At 38.3% G+C, this 25,646-nt stretch overlaps 3 protein-coding genes across 6 annotated transcripts; 2 read left to right on the top strand and 1 right to left on the bottom strand.

The window, feature by feature from the left end:
- The first annotated feature begins 451 nt into the window (after positions 1 to 451).
- Positions 452 to 4,539, top strand: LOC103970710 (zinc finger protein CONSTANS-LIKE 13). Of its 2 annotated transcripts, XM_009384605.3 has the most exons (4): positions 454 to 1,375; positions 3,411 to 3,635; positions 3,944 to 4,224; positions 4,331 to 4,539. In XM_009384605.3, the coding sequence occupies exons 1-4, from the start codon at positions 575 to 577 to the stop codon at positions 4,443 to 4,445; spliced, it is 1,422 nt and encodes a 473-aa protein (XP_009382880.2). In that variant the 5' UTR covers positions 454 to 574; the 3' UTR covers positions 4,446 to 4,539. The 2 variants fall into 2 exon arrangements, with proteins under 2 accessions (XP_065031283.1, XP_009382880.2); XM_065175211.1 differs by lacking the exon at positions 3,411 to 3,635 and having other exon boundaries at positions 452 to 1,375.
- Positions 4,540 to 8,465: 3,926 nt separating this feature from the next.
- Positions 8,466 to 19,259, top strand: LOC103970711 (UPF0400 protein C337.03). 2 transcript variants are annotated; one of them, XM_009384606.3, is made up of 8 exons: positions 8,466 to 8,603; positions 10,607 to 10,724; positions 11,502 to 11,749; positions 13,142 to 13,261; positions 13,375 to 13,516; positions 16,904 to 17,043; positions 17,167 to 17,202; positions 18,289 to 19,259. In XM_009384606.3, exons 2-8 carry the CDS (start codon positions 10,649 to 10,651, stop codon positions 19,090 to 19,092), a joined length of 1,566 nt encoding a protein of 521 aa, XP_009382881.2. In that variant the 5' UTR covers positions 8,466 to 8,603; positions 10,607 to 10,648; the 3' UTR covers positions 19,093 to 19,259. The 2 variants fall into 2 exon arrangements, with proteins under 2 accessions (XP_009382881.2, XP_009382882.2); XM_009384607.3 differs by having other exon boundaries at positions 8,478 to 8,635.
- A 402-nt stretch (positions 19,260 to 19,661) lies between these two features.
- Positions 19,662 to 25,027, bottom strand: LOC103970713 (DEK domain-containing chromatin-associated protein 1). Of its 2 annotated transcripts, none has more exons than XM_009384608.3 (12): positions 24,530 to 25,027; positions 24,408 to 24,441; positions 23,066 to 23,145; positions 22,929 to 22,988; positions 22,045 to 22,155; positions 21,884 to 21,958; positions 21,712 to 21,789; positions 20,947 to 21,157; positions 20,510 to 20,821; positions 20,308 to 20,405; positions 20,202 to 20,232; positions 19,662 to 20,060 (listed from the first exon to the last, which is right to left on the bottom strand). In XM_009384608.3, the coding sequence occupies exons 1-12, from the start codon at positions 24,914 to 24,916 to the stop codon at positions 19,888 to 19,890; spliced, it is 1,650 nt and encodes a 549-aa protein (XP_009382883.2). In that variant the 5' UTR covers positions 24,917 to 25,027; the 3' UTR covers positions 19,662 to 19,887. The 2 variants fall into 2 exon arrangements, with proteins under 2 accessions (XP_009382883.2, XP_009382884.2); XM_009384609.3 differs by having other exon boundaries at positions 20,510 to 20,826; positions 20,947 to 21,140; positions 24,530 to 25,020.
- Between the last annotated feature and the right edge of the window lie 619 nt (positions 25,028 to 25,646).

Below are 25,646 nucleotides of genomic sequence, written 5' to 3' on the forward strand. Positions count from 1 at the left end.
GTGCCACAGGCGACATTTCTCGGCACTCAAAACGTACAGTACCGAGAACAGAGGACAAAGAAAGCACGCACTTTGGAGCGGCGCACCCTCCTCCTTTATCTTCTTTTTAACCGCACGCCGGAGTGAGACCGACGTTGGTACGGAGCGACCACTGGCACAGCGAGAACTTGGCCCCACCAAGATTGTGCCAATATCCGTACGGGTAGGATTCAAGTCGTTGTCGCTACGGTACATGACGTTTGGGCCTCGTATTTCGATTTTCCGTGACGTGTCGGCACGAAGTGACGGGGCGGATGACGTTGTGGTGTGGTGTTTGATGTTTGGGGTGGGACAGCTTTGGCTCCCGGCTCTTCCTCCGCTTCCCGCGTGCGCCACATGTGGCGTTTCTGCGATGACTCTTCGGGGCGCGGATGGGGGTTGAGGTGGGGGGGCTGTCCTCCATAAATGGTGGGCTTCCGCCTTTCCTTCTCGTTTTCCCGAGCTGAAGGTTTGCGGTAGGGTTCTTCTACTTATTCGTCGTCGTCGTCTGGTGGAGAACGTTTCGTGCGGTGAACGCTTGGTTCTTGATACGGGGATGGCGGAGGAGAACGGCGGCGTGGGTGGCCGGCGGGGGGTGGGATGCGAGTACTGCGGGGACGCGGCGGCGACGCTCTTCTGCCGCGCGGACGCCGCCCGGCTCTGCGTCGCGTGCGACCGCCACGTACACGCGGCGAACGCGCTGTCCCAGAAGCACGTGCGGTCCCCGATCTGCGACAACTGCGGGTCGCAGCCAGCCGCGGCCCGCTGCGCCGCCGACGGCCTCGCCCTCTGCGCCGACTGTGACTGGGACTCCCACGGTGGCGGCGGAGATGGAGGTGGTGGAGGCCACCAGCACCACCACACGAGGGTCCCCATCGACGGCTTCTCGGGCTGCCCCACCGCCCTCGAGCTCGCCGCCTCCTGGGGCCTCGATCTCTCCGTGAAGGAGGCGAGCCATCCCCCTCCTCTAAACCCGATGCCGGACCAGTTGTTCTCCAATTGGTCGACCATGGATTCAACCCTGGACGTAGATCCATTGTTCCGAGACCTCTACGTGCCCTGCGCACCTAAAATCTCCAGCATGGTCAGGCGGCAGAAGAACCCTCAGAGCAAGCATCCGCTGTTCCAGCAGCTAATGGAGCTCGCCAAAACGGAGCTGACGGCGTCGACTGCATGCGATCTCAGCCCGAGCACGCCGTGTCAGACCGGCAGAGGCCACGAGGAGCTCCGGGAATCGCAGCCGATGCCATACACCTCCTTGCTCATGTTGGCACCGACCGAGCTGAAGGGGACCGATCGTCTTGTTGAGGAGGAGGATCTGCTGTGGGACTGCGGCCCTCCGGAACAACCTGCTCAGGTTTCGTACTCTACATCTTTACATCTCTTCTAATCAAAGACTCTTTTGGATTTTCTTGTGATAGTTGGACTTCGTAAGAATCAAAGAAAACGTCTTTTGGAAGATTAGTTTGTGATTTCTGAGTATGAACTCAAAGATTAGTACGGTGGAAAGGAAGAAGGCTGATTGCAGAATGGAGTAGCTGAACATTCTGATCTTAGATATGGTTGTAGCTGAACAGTTCTTGATTTCACAGGTTAGCCCCCTAGAATTTGTCCTGAACCTCTTAACTGGAACTACTGAAACTGGATAAAAATGTCACTTCCCTATTTTAGATCTGATCTGAACCGGAGATCTAGTCGTTGGATATCCAAAGAACTTGACCCAGTGGAACTTTAGGCGCCAGATTTAGATATTTTTAGCAACCATATCTTTTGTCCCTTGTTCTTTCTGTGCTCAAGTTACCTGTACTTGTACCCTCTATACTCTGACCACTTTAAGATGCCTGCAATATTCTATTTTTCTTGGGAAAAAAATCAGATTCCTTCCTGCTTTATAGTTTGTTTGTTTGGCTAGGTTTTTTGTTGTAATTCATCCTCTATTGCATAATCTTGAATTCTCACTGAAAGAACCAGATTACTGTTTGGTTCCAATGGAGATCTGGTGGGTCTCTGAGATCTTACAACTAAATAAAGCTTCAGCTCTATGGTTGATTCCTCTTTATGTCATAGCAGAAAAACACCCTTTTCGTAGTTGCAGTTGCGACTCACAAAGAAAGGGCCAAAGATAGAAGTAAATGTCCTTCCTTTCTACTCTAAATAAGCATCATTGTAGAGCAAGCCATCAAGTAGGATACACCATGGAAGACTGTGCAATAACTTTATGAATAAATATTGACAAAACAGTGAAGAAACTAGTCTACTCGAGATGGTCAATTTGGTTTATGGTACCTTATCATGTGTTGAGATTTAAACCTATGTTATATGGGCTCAGGAATGTGTCTGGTTGAAAGTGCATTCTAATCATGATTCTTCTAATTTCGAAATCCATGGTCATACAGATGTATCGTAACTGTGCACATGATACTTTTGTATTGGTGATGTTACATTGTGGCAAGCTGAATGATCGAGGAAACAGATTTAGGGATTAATTTCATCTAGGTAGCAATTGTTAGTCAATGCACCGTGAAGTCACAATTATTTATCACTGCACTCTGGAGTCTTCATGCATATCATTTTCGGAGATCTAATTTTCTGAAAGATGGCTCAATTCGTTTTTCAGAGGTGCCACCATCAAGTACGAATGGATTATAATTTGACTTGAGGCCTGCTGTCTTTGTCAAAACCTAGAGCCCAACTTATAACTCATATCTAGTAAATTTCAGCCTAATGATAGCTTCATGTTGTGACGTGAGATCTTTTATCATGCCTAATATCAAATATAGTTTGATACCAATTATTGTGATCAATCCAATAGATTCAGTCTAATATCAATCGTCACGAGTGATCCGATAGAAAAACCAACGCATTAAATTTATGCCCGTGAATTATGTGATCCAAATTGATTAGATAATTTTAAGTTAATAATAGTAGATCCATCTAGTTCTATATATACATCCTCTACTTTCGATGTGAGACTAAATCAAGTCACATTTTGATTCATTCGCCATCTTTTTCTGTTTGTTGTATACAGTATTCCTTTTGAGATTTATGGCCAATTTTGACTAGTAGTTCATGCAATTCATGCTAAATCCTTTCAGGTGTATTTGAGCTTTATAATTTTCACCTAAAACTCGGTGTCTCTAAAAGCCGAACTGGTAGAAATTTTTATATTTGATCTTGGGTGTGCTCTCACTCTATGATAAACTGGTGGAAATTTCCATATTTGGTCATAGGTATGTGATTATTTTGCTACTCAGATTTGTCATCCAACAGGTTAGTTATATGTTGGCCTATCATGTTTCTTTCTTTCTGCTCCCTTACTGTCAGTACTGACAATGTATACTGTTTGCAACTTCATGGCTGCTCCTCCATAAACTTTATTTGCTGATGTCCAGATATGGGATTTTAATCTTGGAAGATTTAGAGACCAGAAGGAATCTTATGCACTTGAATTTGCATATGGTACAAACAATGAGGGATTTATGATCAAGAGTTACAATGACCTTCTCAAGGAAAATCCTTTTGCAACTACAAAAGTATTGGAAGACATAGGTGATGCAAATTGTCCTTCAAACGATGATTTCTTGTCGCCTAATGTCCGCCATATGCAGTCTCAAACTGTGAGTCATCTTGATTTTTATTTCGTAAGACAATACCTTTTACAACGCATCCAATATAATAGTACCCAATCAGATAATTCTCAGTTTAGTCATATGATTATCAAATTAGCAATCTTTACAATCAATTAAGCGTTCATGGATTTCTGTCAAGTATATCTCTATCTTTTCAAGATGAAATTTGTCCATTTTCTTTTTTCCTCTTATATACGAGGAGCAAATTTAATTTTCTGTTAAATGTAGAGTATGATATAGTTCCTTAGTTTCTCTTATGCATGTAGTTCTTACCCTCTCTGACCTGTTTACTCCAGCTGAGCACTATAAACACTACTGCCAAGTGGAAGCACAGTTCAAACTACCCGGCAGATAAGGGACCAACAGCCACTGGAAATAACATGTCGACCATGATAAGGCCTTTGGTTGCTTCATCACATGAGCATGGATCCGCCGGTGGCGCCAAACAAATTTCATTTGGAGAACCCCTAATTGGAAATGAGGTGGTCAAAGAAATAAAGAAGCTTGACAATGAGCTGCTAGTCAAAAACAGGGGCGACGCAATGTTGCGGTATAAGGAGAAAAGAAAAACTCGCAGGCATGGATAAATAATGTGCTGATTTTTTCTGCTGCATGTTACTTGTATCAGACTGCTGCTGCAGATGAGTTCCTTTCTGACCATCCATGCTTTTGATTATATGCAGCTACGATAAACGCATTCGGTACGAGTCCAGGAAAGCAAGGGCTGACACCAGGAAGCGAGTCAAGGGTCGCTTTGTCAAATCCACAGAGGCACTAGATGTTGGCAATGGTGGTTGAATGATGGTAAGAAGTTAGCTGTAAATACCAGTTGTCATTTCAACATCTTCCGGGAGGAATTTAAGAAATGAGCGGTGTTTCCATTTGCTGATCAGATCATATTTCTTTTGATGATGCTTTTATCCCCACGAATTGCTTATCCGTGAATTGAGCAGGTTTTCCCGAATTGCTTTTTCAATCTGATGAGTATTTGATCTTAGTTTGCCGGCACTGATTTCTAGACCAGATAAGTTTGCTTTTTCATGGGATGCACGATGAACAAATCTTACTTTGGTACGCTTTCTCTTGGTCTTTGATGCAAAAATATTGCAAGAATAATCAAATTAATTTGTAAGAACCTAATAATCCAGACCCGATTTTTTTGGAGGTAGTCTGATGGATTCAGGTTGAGAAACTGATCAAGTTAGATCCATTAATGGATGTCCGAACATCTCTGCTTAAGATTGATCGGATAGGAAAGAAGGTATTTGATTCTTATGTAGGTGGTCTGATATGAATTCCATGGTGTTCCTTTAATGGTTGTGATAGATTAGCTTGGATTGCATGCGCCTATGTCTGAGCCCAGATCAACCCACATAGTTATCGTTATCTTAAGTTCCAAACTCTGATTCGTCCTTGAAAATTTAGATCTCCCATGATTTGCTTGGTCTGCAAGGAAGAAGATGGACAAAAGAGGAGAGGATATCGGTCTTATAGTTTTTTTTTAAAATAATAATATATGATGATTATACATAAACTTGAACTTAAGATTTATTACTTGTGTAACAATTCATTGATTAATTTGGATGTCTCAGTAAAGATTCATTTTTCTCGGTTCATTAGGCAATCATGTTTAAATACATTAACATATCGTTATGAATAGGGCAATCAAAAATCCTATAAATCTTTCTGTTTCACTTTTTTCTACCTGTAGGTTATTTCCACTTTGGTTTTTTCTTTTCCAGCAGAGTGCCTCACTTTTTTGTAATTGCTAAGGTGATGATTCACTCCTTTTCATTTGGTTTCTCATATTGTCTCTTAAATCAACAGTTATTAGACCGACATTAACTAATTAAATCGGAGTAGACCATTATTTTTAGATCCCCTCCAAAAAAAAATAGTGGTGGTCTGTGAGGGATAAGTCGGAAAAGAAAAGGATTTTTTCAAGAAAAACACCCTTAAGAATAGTAGTGCAAGACTTTTTAAGTAGATTTCTCTAAAAATGAGACTTAGTTCCCATTCCCAAGTAGATTTTTCTAGTACCTTTTTAAATAATGTTTGAGTGACTTCAAAAAAAAGTCACTGCCCTTTTTTATCAGTACCTTTTATCAGCATGCTTCTATGAAGCCAAAAAAGAAAGAGATCTTATGTCTCCTTTTAACTTTCTGCTATTCCAAGTAATTGCTATTGATCAAATTCAGGTGTCTAGTAAGAGAAGCAAAAGAAAACATTTGCAGCAGTTACCACTACATTTTGTCATGTCACAAGCTGAGGTCCATACTGCACTATCTATGTTCAGCAAAACAACATTCCATAGACAAGACTTGAAGCCCAGTAATTTTAACAGTCCTGCAGCCAAAATGCAGTAAAAACATTTGCAGCAGTTACCACTACATTTTGTCATGTCACAAGCTGAGGTCCATACTGCACTATCTATGTTCAGCAAAACAACATTCCATAGACAAGACTTGAAGCCCAGTAATTTTAAGACAGTCCTGCAGCCAAAATGCAGTAAAAACCTTGTGAGTTGCAGTAGCTGAGAGACCTCAGAAGGCCTCCTCAGAGTGTCTATTCTCATCTGGATGGTGGTACAAACTTAACCACATCCTTGGACATTTTGGCAAAGCCATGCAGACTTTGCACCCAACCTTTCTTCTCACCACTTCTTCCACTCTCCTACTTTTCCAGTGGTCACCATAGCAGTAGGACAATGGTGCAGATGTCACCTCATCTATATATATATATATATATATACATATATTCTTTTTTATGTATCTCACTCCCTTAACATCCATCCAATAAATTAAAGTAACTATCTCTAACAACACCTATCATTACTAAATTTTAAATATCTAAAAAACCTTTAATAACTTTCATCAAATATTTCACTTCTCATGTTCTCCAAAATTTTTGGATGAATAATTCCTATCAACTTAAGTTTCAATGTCATTATACTATAATGGTGTATGAATATGTATGCTAATCTTTAAAAGAGGTTAAATATGAAAATTACTATATATGTATATATATATATATATATATAATTTTGCCAGAGGAGGAGAGAAACTGTAACAATGTTCAGATAATTATCTTTTCACAAATTATGAGTCATATGAGCATCATGGACTACCTGTCATTGCAGTTACTACTCTTAAGAAACATCAACATGTGTGTGTGAGAACTTTCTTCAAGTCATGTGAGCTTATCATTCTGCTTTTGCTACAGACAAAAGTCATTTGTCAGTAAATAAGTGTGAAAAATCATCATATGCAAAGCCAAAGGATTGCAACTCTTTTTTTTTTAGTAGAGTGAAAGTAAAGCCTACATGATTCAGTGCATTCCTAAAAGTTGGATGACTTTAAAGACCCTTGGTAAGGTGATTGATGTCATGGTAAATATGTTAGCTTGACTGGTACATTTCTCTACCTACAAAGTGATTCACTTTGTCCCATCTCACCATCTCATTCCTTTCAGTGTGGTTTCTGGATGAACACTTCTCCACAATGCTTTCAGAACTAACATAAAAGTTGCTATAAGGAATGAGAGAGAAATCTTCCTCCTCTCCCCTAATGCAAGACAATTCTTGGATGAAATTCTCCATGAAATTTCTTTCTTTTGTAAGAGTAAAATATATTGCTTAATCAAACAATTATAAAAGTATCCTTTTCTATTAAAAAAAAAGATAAAATATATTCAATATAGTTAATAGGTCAAATACCAGCAAATTATACTCATCAAAACATTGTAATCACCTCTTTATATGGCTGACTATATTGATGACTTTAAATTCATTTAACACCTGTAATAAGCTCAATCAGAAAGAAGATAGCAGGTGAAAGAACAAATGAACAAGTCTCATGTATCACAAATTTGAAGAGGAGAATGCAAGAACAACTCTGACAAGTCAGAAAAGAAGCATACATTGTTACATGAAACAATAAACCTCTTCTCATGGCTACTCTTAGCAAAGTGTAATATATATCACATGCCACATTACGGCACATGAAAGTCTTCAATGTGATTGTAATGCACTCACAATTAGCTCCATATCCATAGAATACCATATATATACGTTTCTTTTTCTTCTACATGATGTCACAACTATTTTTAGTTGTCTCCTAGCACGTATGAATTCAACAAGGAGATAGCTGACTACTAATATATATCTCATGCACAAAACAAGGAGAGAGAGAGAGGACTTATCTTGCTAGAGACGGCAGGTGGTCTTGTGTTGTTCTTGTTTCTTTTCATTCTCTTTGCAGAAGGTATATTATCTCGAGATAATTATATATTATTTTCTATCTCCTTTACTTTATTTGGCCTCAACTAGTATAATGATTTTTTATTTAAAATTTTTATAATTCTAAAAATAGAAGAAAAAAAATAATAATTTTAATATTATCAGGATGTCCTATCACCTCATCCATCTCTCGTGACGTCACTAGGATACTTGTAATGTGATCGTTATCCTATTTTACTTATGATGTAGTAAGATTATATCATTTCCTTACAGTCGTATAGCCCAACCCTTACTACAATGTCTCATTATTGATTCTCGTCATGTTACCTTTGACGTCCATATCGCCCATGTCATTCTCTACACATTTGTCACTTATGATTGATTCGATATTAAGACCTGGATTGATGACCAAGTCGTCTTCCTCCTCCTCTTAATTTATAAGATAGATATGTGAAATCTTAATTTATAATATATATATATATATATATGTGAAATTTATTTTTTTGTTATATTAACATTTATAAGGGGGTATAGGAAATTTTAATTTAAAAAAAGAATTAATGTGTAAAAACTCCAGTTAAAGATCGGAACCGACTCTCTCGTCTCGAGCCAGGAAAAGAAGGTAGGGCAAAACCCTAACCCTTCCGGCATCCCACCCAAGAATGCAGCAATCCCGGACCCTGGATCTGCTCTTCCACCGCCCGCACTAGATTTTGCATGTAAGATTACCAGTCGATTAGCTGGTCCGAAGGTTTCGCCCTCTCCTTTCCCCTCTTGCTGATGCTGTTGCTTGTTCTTTTATCTTCGTTGTTTGCCGTGGTTCTTTGTTGCCCTTCCAATTCGTTCATCGTGGGGTTACTAGCTTCGTTGGTCGCGATTGGTGTTTCTGTCGAGAATCACCAAATTTGACGTCTTGGGGACGTTTGGCTGAAGTTTACTCCCAAAATTATGTTGGCTGGCGATTGTTCTAGGGCTTGACATAATAAAGAAATTGTCGCGGGTAGAAGCCAGTCAATTTCATGGTGTCTACTAATTCAAGATAAAAAAAGAATTTTGCGGATGATGAATGCTGACCCGATTCTTAGATTGTTTTGCAATCGGTTTCAAATAATCGTATCAATTAGTTTCATGGTGCGTGTCGCATAAAGTACGTACTGTGTTGGTTACTGCATGTAGCAACCGGTGAGCACATTGATCGGTGTTTCTCAGACAACCCTTTACGTTTTTATCTTGAAAGCGAATTTTTTTTTCTTAATGATTTTTTCATCATGTTCCCTTAAGAGTCAAAATTTTTTTCCTCCCAAGCATTAATCAAATATTCACTCTGGTTTACTGTTACTGCTTTATAATCTGAACGTCTATGTTAGTTCCTAGTGGTGCTCTTGACTTAGTGAAAGGACTATTTAGTGGTCTTGGATGTCACCGTGACAATACACAAACATAATCTTTGTAGTATGACATTCTTGTTTTATCCAGTTACTATTTCACATTAGTTTGGATATGTTTCAGTACCATAGCAGGTTGTGCTCCATTTAGGTGATATTGTTCCATCAGCTCCTTGGCTTATTTTCGTCTCTCACATAAACATTGTTTCTTATTGGAAAGCTTGTTGTTTCAATTCTTAATGCTAATGTTTAGAGGGGTTTAACATTACATGGATTGAAGTACAACCAAAAATGTAGATCTTCAATCTACCAACTATCCTTTCAAGTTTTATTAAGATTTCTCTTTTGACTGAAAATGTCTTGGCTGGGAATTTGGCTCCAACTTTTTTGACTGGGTCATATCAGGTTAGCAACTCCAGGGGCCCTTATGCTGATGATCTGATGATTATCGTGTTCACTAAATTTCAATTCTTAGTTTTATGGTCTAATTACAAATGTAATTAAGATTGTTGCTTTACTTGGTGGAGTTGATAAATCTTGATAATTTGAGGAATATGCTTGATGGAGGTTTTATGTCTGTTTCTCTGTTATCATAAGATTTGGATTTTGTGGTTATTTTAAATTGCTATGCCACCTGAAATTAGAATTGTCAAACTGTACTTCTTAACAACCTAACTGCAACATAGACTAACAAATGAGAAAAATTATATAGATAATAATAGCCATTATTTTGATGGCATAGTATTTGGCCCTTTCTCAAAATGTGATGCTTTAGCACTGCTACGATTATTATCACATCAATAGCTAGTTGTAAGATTTCATAAAATGATTGGGGTTTTCTTCCCCCTATGGATTTAAGTTTTTGACCATTCCATCTGTTTCTTACCATAATAGCATGATGGTTCATGATGTGTTGAGGGCATCCCAACAGAATACTAGCTTGGTAGAGCATCTCTGACACCTGGAGTGGATCCTGTGACATTTCCAATATTATGTTGTAATTTCAACACAGCATGCCCCTTGCTGTGAAATTTAAAAACATCTTCAGCTAGCCTTTTCAGTTAAAACAATGAATATTCTCCTACTTTTATATCTATTGTGATCAAGTTACTGAGACAATCGAGTTCACTGATGTTCTCTTGCCTCACCTGCATTCTTCACAATTGGTTGATTTGAATTTATTTTCTCTCATGAAGTTGTTACGTGAAGAATATTCATGCCTGGTTGGAATATACATTCTTCATTTCGGACATGTTCATTATTTTTTTAGTTTATGTCTATTGTTTCTTCTTCTTTGCATCATCACTTTATACTTGTCTTGATAATTCATTTTGCAGGTTTTCTGGTATTTTGAATTTCCGAACTTCAGATCAGGAATAATGAACGGATCATTTAATGGGCAGATTTTGGTGGATAAGCTTGCTAAGCTCAACAATACGCAGCAGAGCATAGAGAGTATCCTTCAGTTGAATTAGTAGAAATTAATTTGGAAAATAAATAAATTAATAGCTTAGTTCTTGATGGCAGCACATAATGAACTTGGTGTTCGTATTTATTATGACTGGAAGTATTTCATGCTTTTGTACAGTGTGATGATTACCTTGCTATTTTGCTGTTACTTGTGTGCCTTGTTAATTACAAAAAATCAACATACTCAGGGACCTTAACTATATAGCAAATCAGATGATTTGTTTTTTTGTTTTTGTAGTTATTGTAGAAAATTATAAGTCGCATGATTTTTTCATGTGCTTGTCCTCTATCAAGAATGAGTTAAGTAATACTTGGACTGCATAAAATGTGGTGTAAGTGTACTCTTGGACTTATAAAAATGCTAGTTAATTTAAATTCAAGAAATTTTAGAATAAATGATAAGTTGCATCTCTTGGAACTATATAAAACGAATTACAAATATTTTGCTTATACAACATACTATAAGTGAATTAATTATATATGTTGTCTTTTTATATGATATTCAGTATTCTCCCTCTATTTATTTCTTGTTGCATATATATACCAGATTTACATAAGAGGCCAGTATTTCTTCCTCTCTCAAACTACTGTTCAAACTTTTCTGAAATTATGTGAACCTGCTCACCTTTTTAGAGGTTAATGATTAACACTATAGAGGTTAAATTATTTCCAACTGTCAAAGCAATTAAGTTATTTTCAGTTCTCTCCCTTCTTTTTACCCAAGTGGAGCCTTGTGATGTAACATACTTAACTTCTAACAAGCTTTATCACATTGGTGCATCTTCCACATGAACAAAGCAACACAAGTTGTGGAAACATGGGAGAGACAATTTTATTGCTCTCCGAGGGAACAAAGAGTATCATTTCTCTACCTTGCTAATGATATTTTGCAGAACAGCCGGAGAAAAGGTTTAGAGTTCATTAATGAATTCTGGAAAGTTCTTCCTGATGCTTTAAATGATGTATGTGGTAATGGAGATGAATTTGGAAGGAAAACTGTACTAAGACTGGTAATTGAAACTAGTCAATTCTCATGATCTAGATATTCTGTGTTTTCATATTATCATTTAAAAGCATGATTCCATGACCTTCTGCTGAAACATTTTTGGTGTTTCTTCTTATGTAAGGATGAAAATGAGTGCCCAGATGTCTTTCATGCCTATGCTTAAGTTTCTATCAAGGACTAAACATGCATGGGCTTCTATAATTTTACTTGTTATGAAGAAGCATTACCAACTACTGGCAGTAACTTATTGTGAACATTTATGTGCATGTCAATTTTATTGCTTGTTTCTGCATATTTGTGTAGTGGGTGTCGATTTGAATGCCAATTGGACCAATAAGTGCCATCTGATATTTACAGATTGGGGAATATCAGTTGACACCAATCTGTATTGAGATTGCTTCACAAAAAAGAGCGGCCAAGTGCACGAGGCTCCAGCTAATTTGGTGTTTGGAAACAGTGAAAGTTATCTGTCAGACCCTTGCTAGCAGAGAAGTTTTCACATGACTGGAACCTTGGTCACCTAGATAGCAAAGAAGTAATCTTGTTGTGACACCAAGGGTCATCCTTAATCAAGCTTATTGCTTGGTGTGTAGAAAATTCTACAGAATATTTCTCACATATGAGACAGTAGTTTTGTCCAACTTGATTCATTTTTATCATACTCATTCAGAGAGGATATTTGGTCGAGTCTTATGTGATGGAAATTGAGACACGTTTTCGGTTTTATACTAGGTGTGGAAAGAAGAGGTCAATCCGAAGCCCTTTGAAATGGTGATGAACTTGGATTCAGATTCAATTAACATGTTTTAATCTTAGTGTAGTTTTTTTTTGGGATACTTTAGTACTAAAGAAGGGATCTTGATACAAAGTTATAAGTTGCTACATGGCACTATCTCTTAGATTTCTACCCTTGTTTTTGGTTAAGAAGAAGAAAAAAGAAGCGATATTTCTATTATTATATTGTCCTTTTTTTTTTCCCGTTCCCCTATTCTAACACACGGTAAAATAAAATACTTCCCTTTGTTTTTGGTTGACTACATTGATTTTTTTCCCACCATGGATCTTTATCTAGGGCAATAGCACTAGTCAAACTAAGATAAGTTGAATATCATTTTATTGTTTCTAATTAGGTTTCTTAAGTGTTCTCATTTTTCCTCTTGACCACCAATCCCATTAGTCACCTTGGATGACTGGGACATGTATTGATCTTCTTTTGACACGTTTGGACCATCTTTAGGAATTATCTTATTCTATCTTCTACCATGCACACTTATTTGCTCATGAATGTAAACACATCTTATTTTCTTTTTTAATGACCGCAGACACACATCTCAGCCTTATCCGATCTCATCAGCTGACTTGGTGTATTTCTTTTTAAAATTGATTATCTTTTCAGGTTGACATATGGGATGAACGTAAAGTTTTCGGTTCTCGTGGACAAATTCTTAAGGAAGAAATATCGGGAAGGAGGCTTGACAATGGAAATAAAAATGTGAAGGCCATTATTTACAAGTCGGTAAGAAACCTTAATCACATCTTTGACTATGTGAGCATGCTCTGATGTAAATTTGTGCATGAAAACATGCAAGATGTTGACCACTAATGTTTGTCTGCATGTATGATGTGCAGAAGCAATCTAGTGAATTTCTGGAGAAGATCATTTCAAGCTATGATCATGTTTGTGATGAAGAAGCTTTATTTAGAAAATGTCAAAGTGCTATTAGCATTGTTGATAAATTAGAAAAGGAACTTGGGAGTGATATTGAATATGGTACATATTACATCCTTTCTAATCTACTCGGAAATGTTCAAGTTACTTTCATTCGCTTTGTTTATATAGTTATGCTTGGATCACATAATAAGTTAACTTTGGATGTGACAAAGGAGTAAAGCCATATGTACCATACTGGTTTCATTTATCATCTCGTTACCAAATACTGTACTTTGCCATGTTGAAACAAGCAAATTGTGGTGGTTTTATCAGTTTATAGTTAATATCGTAGATTATATATGATTTTTTTAATGAAATGTAGCAGCTAAAAGTATTTGGTTTTGAGTGATTTTCAGATTTATGTTCTCGCTGACAATCACACCTTACACCTGAATATCCCCGTTTATACGTTTCCTGAATAATGTATCGAATATTGGCATTATAGTTTTATAAGCAAATTTGAAAGAAAAATATATTTTAAGAGGCATCGAATTGCAAAAGGAAATAACAGTATATTAACCAATGTAACAAGCTACTAGATTGTATTCATATACACATATACATCAATATGTCATAATGTACAGAATAAGTTTAGACTTACAGGAGTTGTGTGATCACCAAACATATATCATCAATCAATGGACTCATGCTACATGATTATATGTGCATATGTGAACATTTCAGTTCAGTAGGACACCATAGAGTATATTTTGACTTTAGGCTTTTGTAACATATGCAAGAAAGACACGGCCAATAACCTGAGCTATAGGGATGCAACTCTAGTAGGTTGTATTGGAAAAAGTCAGCCCCTATCCTGAACTGAGGTCCTTGTACCTCGGCTTGTATACTGTTAACAGTCGTTGACTCTGTGCCTAGTGAATGTCATATTGGCCAGCTCATTTGATTCACACGATATGGGAAATGAAAACATAACTTTCATTTTGTTTATTATCTCACTGATAAACTGGTGAATAAATTAGAAAAGTTAATCTGTTTATTATCTCAAGATTGACAACAATTTTGACTCTTTGCTTAAACCTCAGGGCTTAACTTTCCTTGAAGAGAGCTATCTTCTGCATGCTTATGCAGGTACTAGAGATGGGGTTTCATACAAGAGTGAGGAGGTAGAGAGAGGGAGAAGTATATAGAAGGGAGGGGGGAGAGAGAGATCTTTCCTTTGATTTCCTTTTGTTCTTTTAACCTCACTACTGCATGAAAAAGAAAATAAAGGCTTTAAATTTAAATATGAAGACTCTTATCACTACTGTATTATTCAAACATCATTTTTTTTATTTGTGATGACCTGTGCTTTGACTTCACATTCCTACTGTGCCTGCCTGTATGACTAACGATGCCCAAATAGGTAATCTAACTTTGGTAAATATGACATGGTAAAGGCCAATATACTTTTTTTTACTGTAGCATGCCAATACCTTGGCATCCACCTGAATCATGCCAATATTTGGCTGGAATACAGTACATTAATGAAATAGGGAATAGGATTATCTAGATTCCTGATTATATAAAATATGCAATTGTTGAGTCATGTCTAGGATTGCTTCATGGCTCTGGGGTGGAACAGTCAAATTTTGTTTTAGACTGGCTATCTTATCAATGTCATTGCTTTTAACAAAGGTATTAAGTGCAATCTCTTTCTTTAGATGCTTGTTCAGGTTTTTCCAGCTTCTAGAGAACATGCTTCAGGCTAGCAATGGTCAATTTATGTAATTTTACATCTGAATGGATCTATATGTTCTCCATTAAGATGCAAGACCTGCCAAGATCAGCGAGAAGGTTGGCCCTATGTTCTGGTACTGGAATTGACCAGATTGACTAGGTTGGACTAGTGAATTCAGATCAACCTGAATATTCTTTTAAATGTAATATATAAAAATATTAAAACGAATAAAAGAAAAAGCAGGAACGAAAGACATCAAATGTTCTAATTTTGTTATACTTTAAAATTCGAAAGATCCTTTCTTTGAGTGAGCTTCCCTTTGTCTCTATGTCTGATTTCTCCCTTCCAATGCCCAGCAAGTGGGCATGCAGTGTGTAGTGGCACTTGATCTGGCAATTGAGAATGGGCAGTCAGATGAGCAGTGTCTGACAAGCAGTTGATGACTGTCGGGTGAAGAACATGTTGGTTTCTTTTGTTCCCCTCCTCGTCATTATATTCCTCTTTCTTCTTCTTCGCTCCTGCCATATTCTCCTCTTCCTCATCTCTTTTTTGTCATTTATTAAATTTTTTCATAACAAAGGATTGCATTTCTTTTCCTGTATTACTGGCCTAAAATCTTTGATTCTGGTTAAATCTTGACAGTTTCACCAGTAATATTGTGGGATGTCAAGGAATTGTGAGAAACAAAGTTGACAATGGTCAATCGGGAAAATTATGCTTAGATTGATTTTCCTTAGCTAATTATTTGTCTTGTACCATATTGAGTTGCTGATTTGGTTCAGTTCACTAAAACAAGAATTCTAGTTTCCCTTACCGAAGCCAGATCAATTTCTTTCTGCCTCTGCTACATATTTCTTCACAAAAGAGGACACATGCGTGGACATTTTAAGCTGCTTACCTATCTGTGTTTAACCGCAATGCTTGTCTGGTCAATCTGAAGAGACTACGAGGATGGTTTATTCTTTTGCAAATAATCATCTGTCATTTGACATATTAAGTTCCTATTAGGTCTGCTTCACTATATTTGAACTTTTTTCTTTCACCAATGACAGATCAATTTCCTTCAAGTGTTGTTATTCTTTGCTTCACATTTTCTGCATTTTACAAGAAAAATGAGCGATCATCACGGAGGAGCATGGACACTTTAAAATGAGCGATCATCACGGAGGAGCATGGACACTTCAAGATATTTCAGGACAGCATAACATATACAGGATACTGAATGCATGATATGTATGTTAAATACATATCATCTATGTAAGGCTGTTGGGCATGTCATGTACTAGGCATACATATGGTATTAGACTTTTTCCCTGAACATGAACGTGAGAAGGCTCCTTAATGTTTCTTTCGTGTGCTTTTAGGGTGAATAGTTATATGACAAGCATCACACAGCTCATAAGTTACATACCTGGTGATTATATATTTTCTAAAGTGGCAATGTTATATCTACATATAGACATACAGAAATACTCATTTATATTGATATGTATTTTGCATACCTTATTGTGTTCCTTTTTATGATTTGCCGTATCAGCATATCATGTTGTGTCTGTATCGTGTTCATGTTCATGCTTCATCTGTAGATTGGTAGTAGTATTGTGTAGTCATTGGATACATTTAGTTTTGTTGTGATTGTACCATTTTTACTGCTGTTAAATAATGTCAAGCTATGTTTCAGGGTATGTGTTGTGTAGACATATGATTGTATTCATATTTGTATTTCTTGTTTCCCACATGGAGTTTTTGTGACTCTGGTTGATGAATAGGGAGTATAAATGGATCCGAAGTCATGGGAGAGTTGCAGATGCAGCATCACATGCTATTAGAGTGCATAGAACAACTAAAGGCAGCTGAATTGTCCAGAGCAACTTTGATATCGTATTTGAAAGAAGCCCTCCATGAGCAGGTGAGTCACTGGCAGATGTCATTATGTTTGACCTATGCTAGCTTTTAATTTACTGATTTTTTTTTCTAGTCACAGGTATACTCCTAATCACTTTTTATTTTCTGTTTGGGATTGGTTTTTCAGGAAATAAAGATCGAACAAGTTCGTCACCAACTTCAGGTACTCTTCTTGGACTTTCTTAGTTCTGTTTACATAAAAGTAATATATGATGCACTTTTAGTGTATTGTTTATCCAAATCTATCAAAAGCATAATTTAATAAATAAAGCTTAGCACAAGTTAATTCAGATAATGGATCAGTTTCTTCTTAACACATGATGGCTAGCACAGTGACAGATAAATTAAGTGATAACCTTACCTAAATATATGTAAAAGTGAAAAAATAGTGCTTCTTGTTCTTGTTAGTAAGGCCACTAATACATATGTGATGCTGTATCTGAGTGTTCTTCAAGTTTTGATAAGTCGAACTATATATAGTGGAAACACTATCCACGATTGTGGTGTTTTTCACGATGATGTTTATAATGTCAATTCCTAGATATCTCGGGGTCCAGACTTCTATAGCTGAGTCACCATCGTTTAAGGTCTGCCACTGGAGTTATATAAAGAATTTAAAAAGTCAAGAGTTCGTCTCGGGATTATGAAATCAAATATATCAACAGGCAGATTTTTGCACAGGTTCTGTACCACGCATGGTGCCTTTTTGGGACACTCACAAGATGGAGGCAGTATGAATCTGTTGTAAGATTATTGTACTTTGTGGTTGAAGAATATATGGGTGAGTCTAAATTGCTCCAAAATATTCAAGGCTCCAGATTCTCAACACACTCTTTTGTAGATTAATGTACCGTCACATGTATTTATGGTTTTGAGCAAGGTTCGCAATACCGTACCGTACCGGTATTTCGATCTGGGCTCGGTACCGGTACGGTACGGTATACCGAGCGGTACACCTGGGTGTACCGAGTACTGCAGCACTGCTACATTGCTACAGTACCTCGGAACGGTAACAGTCGGTCCGTGTACCGAAAACCTGTTGAACCGGTACGTACCGCCCGTACCGGGCGGTACGGCAGACCCTGTTTGAGTAATGCATTATCATATGAGAGTAGTTGTTTTGTAGATTTGCATAATAAAAAATAACAAAGAATGCGTGGATTTATCAAATATTCATTTGTGCTGATTTATCAAAGAACATGAGACTCTTGATGTTCCAACTGATCACCGTTGTTCAATCATTTTCCAGGAGGCTGAATCACAATATGAGAGAGCAACGGTTGCCTCCGCACAGCTTAATGGTGAACAACCCCCAGCCGAGCAGAGAACCAAGGAATCATCATTGGCATTCTCTGAGACCTCTCCTGGTTTTGCCCCTGAAGCTACTGCTGGCTCCTCGGACGAAGCACAAATAACTTCCACCAGATGCACCCAGGAGGAACCTCTCACCGAAAATAATTCTTCTCATTCTGAGAGTGAACACCGGAGAACGGCAGCTGCTGAAGTGGCAGCAAAACTCACTGCGTCTGCCTCCTCCGCCCAAATGCTGTGCCATGTCCTCTCCTCTCTGGCCTCGGAGGGTGTCATTGGCCAGGCAAACAAAGAAGATTTTTCTTCCGACAATAAGAGGCTTAAAACAGAAAACAGTGTGCCTTCTCATGTGCTGCTGCTGCAGCCTCCGCTTCAGCCACCGTTGCCATCTCTTCCACATCCTCAATTACAGCATCAGCTGCCGCTGCTACCACCAGGGACTCATCCAAGCCCCATTGTAGAGCCGCTGCCGTCTACATCAACTTCACTGCCATCAGCACAGCCGCCACCACCCCCACTTATCACCACTCAGTTCATGCCGTCAGCTGCTGGACCTATGACGGGCATCCCATATGTCTACGGTTCAGCTCTGCCACCTCTCCCAAATTATCCGCCAATGTTTGGCATTCATCTCGGTCCAAGTGCTCCAAATCCATTCCACAATGTTCAAGCAACGGAGGGGCCCAATACCTTTGGCCAACCACCATTACCGGCACCGCCACCGCCATTGACCCGGCAATGACAGGTTACAAAGAACTGTATGCAAACCTGGAATGCTTTGGTGCTGTATAATTTGTTCATGATATATATACTACATGCACCATAATGGTTGAAGATTTGCTCTACTAAACTTTTATGTAAGAAACTGATTAGTGATCAATTCCTTGAAGCAGGACGCCAGTTTGTAGAGATACTGTTGATTGCTGTAGTCATATTGAATGTCTAGTCACATTGTGCATCCCACGGAAATAAAAGGTAAATGATACGGCAAATGGTTGTCAGCTACACAATATAACTGAGAGTTGCTTTCAAAGCATAATCCCTACTATTTCTCTACACTCAGTGATAATTGAAGGCTTTTGTCAAAGGCATTCCTCTGCATCAGTCAAGACAAAATGCTTCCCTTCCCTTCGAGTAGGAGAAAGCATTAGAACAGCACTAGGTCAGAATCAACACACAAGCAACACCAACATGACATTCGACATGTCCGAGGATGAAACAACACACAATCTAGGAAACGTGTTGTTGAACCAATTGGTGATAAGAGAAAACAACACAAATAGAACATTGTAGTCAGGAGTCAGGACTATGTAAAGCTAAAGGAAAATCTTCCATAAAATTAAGGCTATTGTACAATGAGCTAATGGAACAACACGAGTTAGCTACCGCGGCAGTTGAATACACATTTCTATGAAATGGTTAGGGTTACCCAAGCCACCAGTATCACATTTTCGGAAGATAAAATAGGATTTAGCATGGTGCTAGTATGCCACGCATACACGAGGAAGGTGCTAATTTGTCAACCCATCCAACCGAGCTACTTATCACCATCTCCATCATCAGAACCTTCCTTTGTGTCGTCCTCCTTGGCATCTTCGGCACGATCTTCATCCTCACCGTCTTCATCGTCAGACATACTGTTTATGACATCCTCAATTATGCGCTTCACTTCCGCTTTTCTGTCCATCAGATTCATCTTGAAGCGAGCCCCTGTATGCGATTAAATTGAAGTGTCAAAGATCATACACAGCATCTACTTCATTCTAGCTTGTGCGATCTAAAAGATTTAACATAACAAGCAGCAAACAGCAGAAAGTAGCTACACGTGTTCACGAGTTAATTTTATCATACCTAACTGTCTCAGAATATCGGCCAAAGTTGCCTGCCATGAACAGAATTTGGTGATATCAAGAGACAAAGAAAGTAAATGTAGAGCATCGAGTCTGAAGCTACGTACAGTATTGAAGTCCACTTCTTTCAGTATATCACTCACAACAGCATGCAACTCCTCTGTGCTAGGTTCACTGTTGGTGGCCTTACTAGTCTTGACTTTTCCTATGCATCACAAGAGAAAGGCTTTGATGATAGAAGTGGCCTTCATGATCAGGAGGCATTAAAGATTATTTTAAAACATAAATGCAAATAAAACATGAAGCTACCTCGTTTTTTCTCCATAACCTTTGACTCTGACTTAGCAGATCTTTTCTTCCTGGTGTTTTCCTTGGTAGCTGGAGGTTTCTCAATTGCCCGTCCCTTCCTTCCACGCTCCTGTTTGCTTTTGGTGGTTGAACGTGGCTCGGAATCACTATCATCCACGGGATCACTTTTTCTTGGTGATGATAAGGCACTTTTAGTAACCTTAGCAGAATTCTTTCTCATTGCAGATTTCTCTTCTGTTGAGGCCCTTGAGCCTTGCTTGTTCATCTCCTTGGAAGAACCCTTTTTGTTTCCATGGGTTGAATTTGGTTCATCTTCGCTAGAGACATTTAAAGCAGCTTTTGAATAAATGTTATTGGAAGTTATGTTTTTAACAGGAGAAACTTTATTTTTCATCTTAGATGACTTAGAAGTCTTCTTTATTTGCTTAGTAGCACACCTTTTATTAGTGGCTTCAGGCTCCTCTTGCTCATCTTCCTCATTTTCTTCATGATCCAGATCACGATCACTCTCTTCCTGTGCATGCCCATCACCTTCGCCATCACTAGATGCTTCCTTTGTGTCAACTGAAGCACCCTCTTCATTATCCTCGTTCTCGTCTTGAGCTGATTGCTTGTGGCTCGTTCTTTGTTTCTGCACATTAAGAGGTGCTACATGGAGCTAATTGTAATAGTTTTCCAGAAGAACGAGTCAAGTACAAGAAAAGTACATAGCCAACATTACCAAAATCAATGCTTCACAGTTGAAACTTAAAATGTTTAAAAAAAATTTGACCAAAAACATTTTACATTAACCATCTAGGTTAACAATGGCTCATCATTTTTTTTCTCTACCTTGTACAATATCAGAGACCAGACAAAGATGCAAAATGAACTGCAATATCTCCAAACAAGAGCTCCTTGTTTGTCGCAAATATCATCTCAATGATGAGCAAGCTTTATAATTTATCAAACTAACAACTAGAAAATGCTGACCACTTCTTTACATTAAAAATAAAAGAAAGTAAAGTAATGCTACAAAGCATTTGAAGGATACCACTTCGCATCATTTCACAACTATTCTATTTTCTTAAAAAATGAGGATACTAGTAGTCTTTCATCTGTCAAATATACAATAATCTTATGCAAACCACATTCAAGAACTATCCCTAGAACATGATCAAATTTTTGGACAGAAAATAAACTCATGAGACAAATAAATAAACCTTAATTCGTCTATCTGAAGATGCTTCTCCAGGTGTTGAATGACTTCTTCCCTTTGCCCTCCCTCGTTTCTTTTCTTCCTAAAAATGAAGTGAGACTAAGTTTTGCATATACTAATAGCTAAATGCAAAGAATAACAACAATTCAGAAACAGCACAAGCACAAAAATTCCACCTTTTCAGCAAGTACTACATCTCTAGTTACACAAGGAGATTCCAAAAATTCCATCAAATTTGCTATAATTTCTTCCTGAAAATAAGCAACTTAAGATAAACTCTCTAGATAAGAACAATATATCTACCTATTGATTTAGGGGAAATTTTCAATTGATTTACCTTTTTGGAAGAGGCTTTTACAGCATGAATATCAAGTAAGTCACAGAAATCAAGCAACCTTTCCTTCTTACACTTATCAAGCTTTTCTTTAAACCTTGCCCTCTGCTTTGCCTGAACAAAACAAATGCTTTAGCACCACCCAAAAACAAAACAAAAAAGTAACTTTTAACATGTTCCTAAAAAATGTTTCATTAGTGGCAGCCTTCTTAATGTTACTCAAAACAAATTAAAAGGCAATTGATCAAAGATAGATTTTCCCCTTAAAAATGCAATGACATCATGGATATATGGTCACAGTTCATCTATAAATTTCAAACACCTAGCAAAGGTTGTAACAAAACAGTTGTCCAAAATCTCAAGATTTCCAAAATAGATTCCCCTACAGAGGTGACAAATATATCCAGTATGTTTCAAAAATTACTTGCTTAACAGAAGTGAGGAATCTAGATACTGAAAACATAAAGAAGTTTATCAGGTTTGTTATCCTGGAGTCGTTTTTCAAGTAGTATGAAAGAAAGAGCTGTCAGCCAAGCCTAAATTAGCAATGGAAATGAATCACTTTTGTGATGTACTCCATGTTCCATAAATCTACACCTTTCTTTGTCTACACATTTAGTTTCTTCACCATAAAGAAAGTAACAAGAAAACTATCCTTTGTTTTGTGAGAAACCCTGTCAAAATCCTCTCAGAAATTATGTTGGAATCAGTGCAATCTACAAGCTCAATTTCAAGACTGGCATCAGCTATGGGCATTACGATTTGGTATTCCTTGTTAATGGTTCACTTTCAATTCGGCGCATCAGAAACCCAAAACAATATCCAATGTAGATAAACTAAACGTTATTAATTTAACTCATGAATCTATACACATATCGACATGGTACCTCATTCTCGCTCCAAACAAATCCAGAGAACTGGAGAATATTTCTCTTAAGATAATGTACCTGAATGAGAAAGACATCACTATAAAGAAAATAGGAATGGCACATGTAAAAGAACTTCAATAATAACAAAACCTTACATTTGCTTTCCTTCCAAAAAGAATGCCATGAAGCGCTTGAAGGTTGTCATCAGCTTTTCGTTTTGACAACTTAAAAAAAACTACAGCATTTAGCAAAGTCAGCAGAATTTTAAGAAAAAATTGATGCTTAAAAGTAACAAAAACAACCAAATTGTATTAAGAGCTACATCGCCAGTAGCATGTAACAGTCATACACTTCATGTCTTATTAAACCTATGATTCCTTCTTCTTTCTCAGATTTTTGTTGCACCTCTAGTTTAAAAGACACATAATAAATTTCTCAAGGGATGACATAACTGTCTACCACCTTATTTTCTTAGTGCTACCTCCCAATTACAACTATGATTATTATTACAATAACACAACTGAATGATTTTAATAAGGTTTTCTCAAAAAGGATAGCTTTTCCACTACATTGTGTCACACCTCATCTTAACCGCAAAACGTTTATGCCTATAACTATGGAGCATCATTACTTTCTTGGTTGTCTTCCAGAATCTGATCTTGACCTCCTAGGGTCTCTTTTGTTCCAGCCAACTTGTTCTTAGCCAGTAAGATTGCTTTTTTCTCACTGTCTTAATTTTTCATGGAAAGAGGGAAAGCTGTCACAACTCAAAAACAATATAAAAATTAGGAGCATCCTTCTGAAAACAAAATTGTTCGTTCCAAAGTTTGCCATCCAATCAGCAATCCTTTTTTACTCCTCCAAAATGTGAGGATAATAATATAGCTGAAGGTTAGAGATATGGAACAGACAATCAGCAACCGAAGATCTCAGCCCCCAAGGTACAAACAATAGCACATGATTGGTTGGGCCAGAACCTGCAAACCAACTTCAATAAAGAGAACTCACCCTTTTGTTCATAATCGATCGAGAATTATCCAAAGCTTACACATTTTGGTACTTCATGATACCTAGTTTGGCATTTAAAAAATGTTAAATCTAAAAGTTCTTATATAAAATCTACCATTTAACCAATTGAGTAAGAAACAATTGCATAGCACAGAAAATATATCTCTCCAATTTAACCATCCTACTTTAGTCTATAAGTTATACCCTTCCTAGTCGCTCCATTTATTGAACAATAGATTTTGAATCTAATCCAAAAGCGTAAACCTTTTTCATCACTCTCTCCTTAATTTGTCGGTTAGTGTTAAAGTTGCACACAACTTGTCCTAACCCATTTTCACTACAATTTTCAATGGAGACTTGAGTCAAGATTAGATGAAGCATGAAAATTGTCAATCATTGGCTGCTATGGGAAGTAATGGAATCCAATTAATTACGAGAAACGTAATGATAACAGGAACAGCATAAAGCTCGACTGGGGTCGGCCAATACCATTTGGAATGTCTTTCAGCTTCTCTCCGGAACCCTGAAATCCACAGAGAAAGCCCAAATCTTTTAGAGAAGAAAGAAAGAGTTTTCAAGATCCATCCAACCTGAGTTAATGAACGCCTAACCTGCTTGAAAGACAAAGTCTTCGGCACGGGAGACCTCGGAAGGGACATCTCCGAGAACCTCTCGACGGTCTTCCGCTCCCTGGACGGCCTCTCCACCGGGGTGGCTCCTTCCCGCACGACCACCGACCGCCGCTTCCTCTCCTTCGGCATCCCCTCCCCCTCCTCTCCGCTCTTGTCCAACGCCGCTTTCCTCTTCCTCCCTCGCTTCCGCTTCTCACCTTCTACTTTCTCCTTCGCCACATCACCGCCCTCCTCCTCCTTGTTCGCCTCTCCTCCGGCCTCAGGCGGCGCCGCGGACGAGCCATCCCCCTGTTCCTTGTCCTCCTGCTCTGCTGTGGGAGATCCGTCGCCGGCGTTCTTGGCCTCCTCCCCTGCTTCAGTGTCCATGGCGAATAAACCCTAGGCGAGAGAGGGAGACGGAGAGAGTTCACGGTTGGCGGCAGAGGAGAATCGAGGGTTTATGGAGGGCGGAAAGATGCACGGATGCATTGCACGAATTTTTGCTGAATCCTGAGACCAATCAATAACAACTCATCTTTTTACGGGACCCGTACATTTCGGTGGCTCATCGACCACACGAAGAGTGGACCCTGCCTCGTGACCATCGCCGGATGCAAGATGACCACCACGACGGTGAGTCGGATCTGGACACGCTTTACGAGGGGCAAACAAAAAATAATTGAGGGGATTTCAAATTTCGCCTCGATTTGAGGGCGGGCAGCTCCGAATCAATTCGTCGCCCCCAAATGTCCCAATTCTTCTTGAGTTGTTCTTTGATTTCTCTATTTGACGATCCATTAGTATCGCTTTCATTGCTCCAAAAGTCGACACGCGGTTGAAAGACTATAATTCATCTTTTAATTCCTTAATTGTGACTTGGAAGCAATCTAATAATACTGATACAAGAAATTACAATTTTGAATGGGTAATCAATCATCTTTAATTACGTCCTAATTAATTTCCACTATTATTTTTTCCTCAATTATTCGATATTATCGAACGGAAAATGCGACTGTTATCATCCCATCATTCGCTAACTCGCTCATCAACCAGCCTTCTTATTGGAGGAGCAACGCTATGGGCCCATTGGGACCCATCAAGGTGACACTGAAGAGGC

The sequence above is a fragment of the Musa acuminata genome, chromosome BXJ3-11 (genome assembly GCF_036884655.1).
Source record: "Musa acuminata AAA Group cultivar baxijiao chromosome BXJ3-11, Cavendish_Baxijiao_AAA, whole genome shotgun sequence".
NCBI classification, from domain to species: domain Eukaryota; kingdom Viridiplantae; phylum Streptophyta; class Magnoliopsida; order Zingiberales; family Musaceae; genus Musa; species Musa acuminata.

Excerpts from the sequence above, each read along its gene's own strand:
- LOC103970710 (XM_009384605.3), top strand. The coding sequence starts at position 575 with ATGGCGGAGGAGAACGGCGGCGTGGGTGGCCGGCGGGGGGTGGGATGC. Across the intron at positions 1,376-3,410 it reads CTCCGGAACAACCTGCTCAG|ATATGGGATTTTAATCTTGG; the intron begins GTTTCGTACTCT and ends GCTGATGTCCAG. Across the intron at positions 4,225-4,330 it reads GAGAAAAGAAAAACTCGCAG|CTACGATAAACGCATTCGGT; the intron begins GCATGGATAAAT and ends GATTATATGCAG.
- LOC103970711 (XM_009384606.3), top strand. The coding sequence starts at position 10,649 with ATGAACGGATCATTTAATGGGCAGATTTTGGTGGATAAGCTTGCTAAG. Across the intron at positions 10,725-11,501 it reads TACGCAGCAGAGCATAGAGA|CTTTATCACATTGGTGCATC; the intron begins GTATCCTTCAGT and ends ACTTCTAACAAG. Across the intron at positions 17,203-18,288 it reads AAGTTCGTCACCAACTTCAG|GAGGCTGAATCACAATATGA; the intron begins GTACTCTTCTTG and ends ATCATTTTCCAG.
- LOC103970713 (XM_009384608.3), bottom strand. The coding sequence starts at position 24,916 with ATGGACACTGAAGCAGGGGAGGAGGCCAAGAACGCCGGCGACGGATCT. Across the intron at positions 22,156-22,928 it reads TTGTTTGGAGCGAGAATGAG|GCAAAGCAGAGGGCAAGGTT; the intron begins GTACCATGTCGA and ends TGTTTTGTTCAG. Across the intron at positions 21,959-22,044 it reads TAAAAGCCTCTTCCAAAAAG|GAAGAAATTATAGCAAATTT; the intron begins GTAAATCAATTG and ends GCTTATTTTCAG.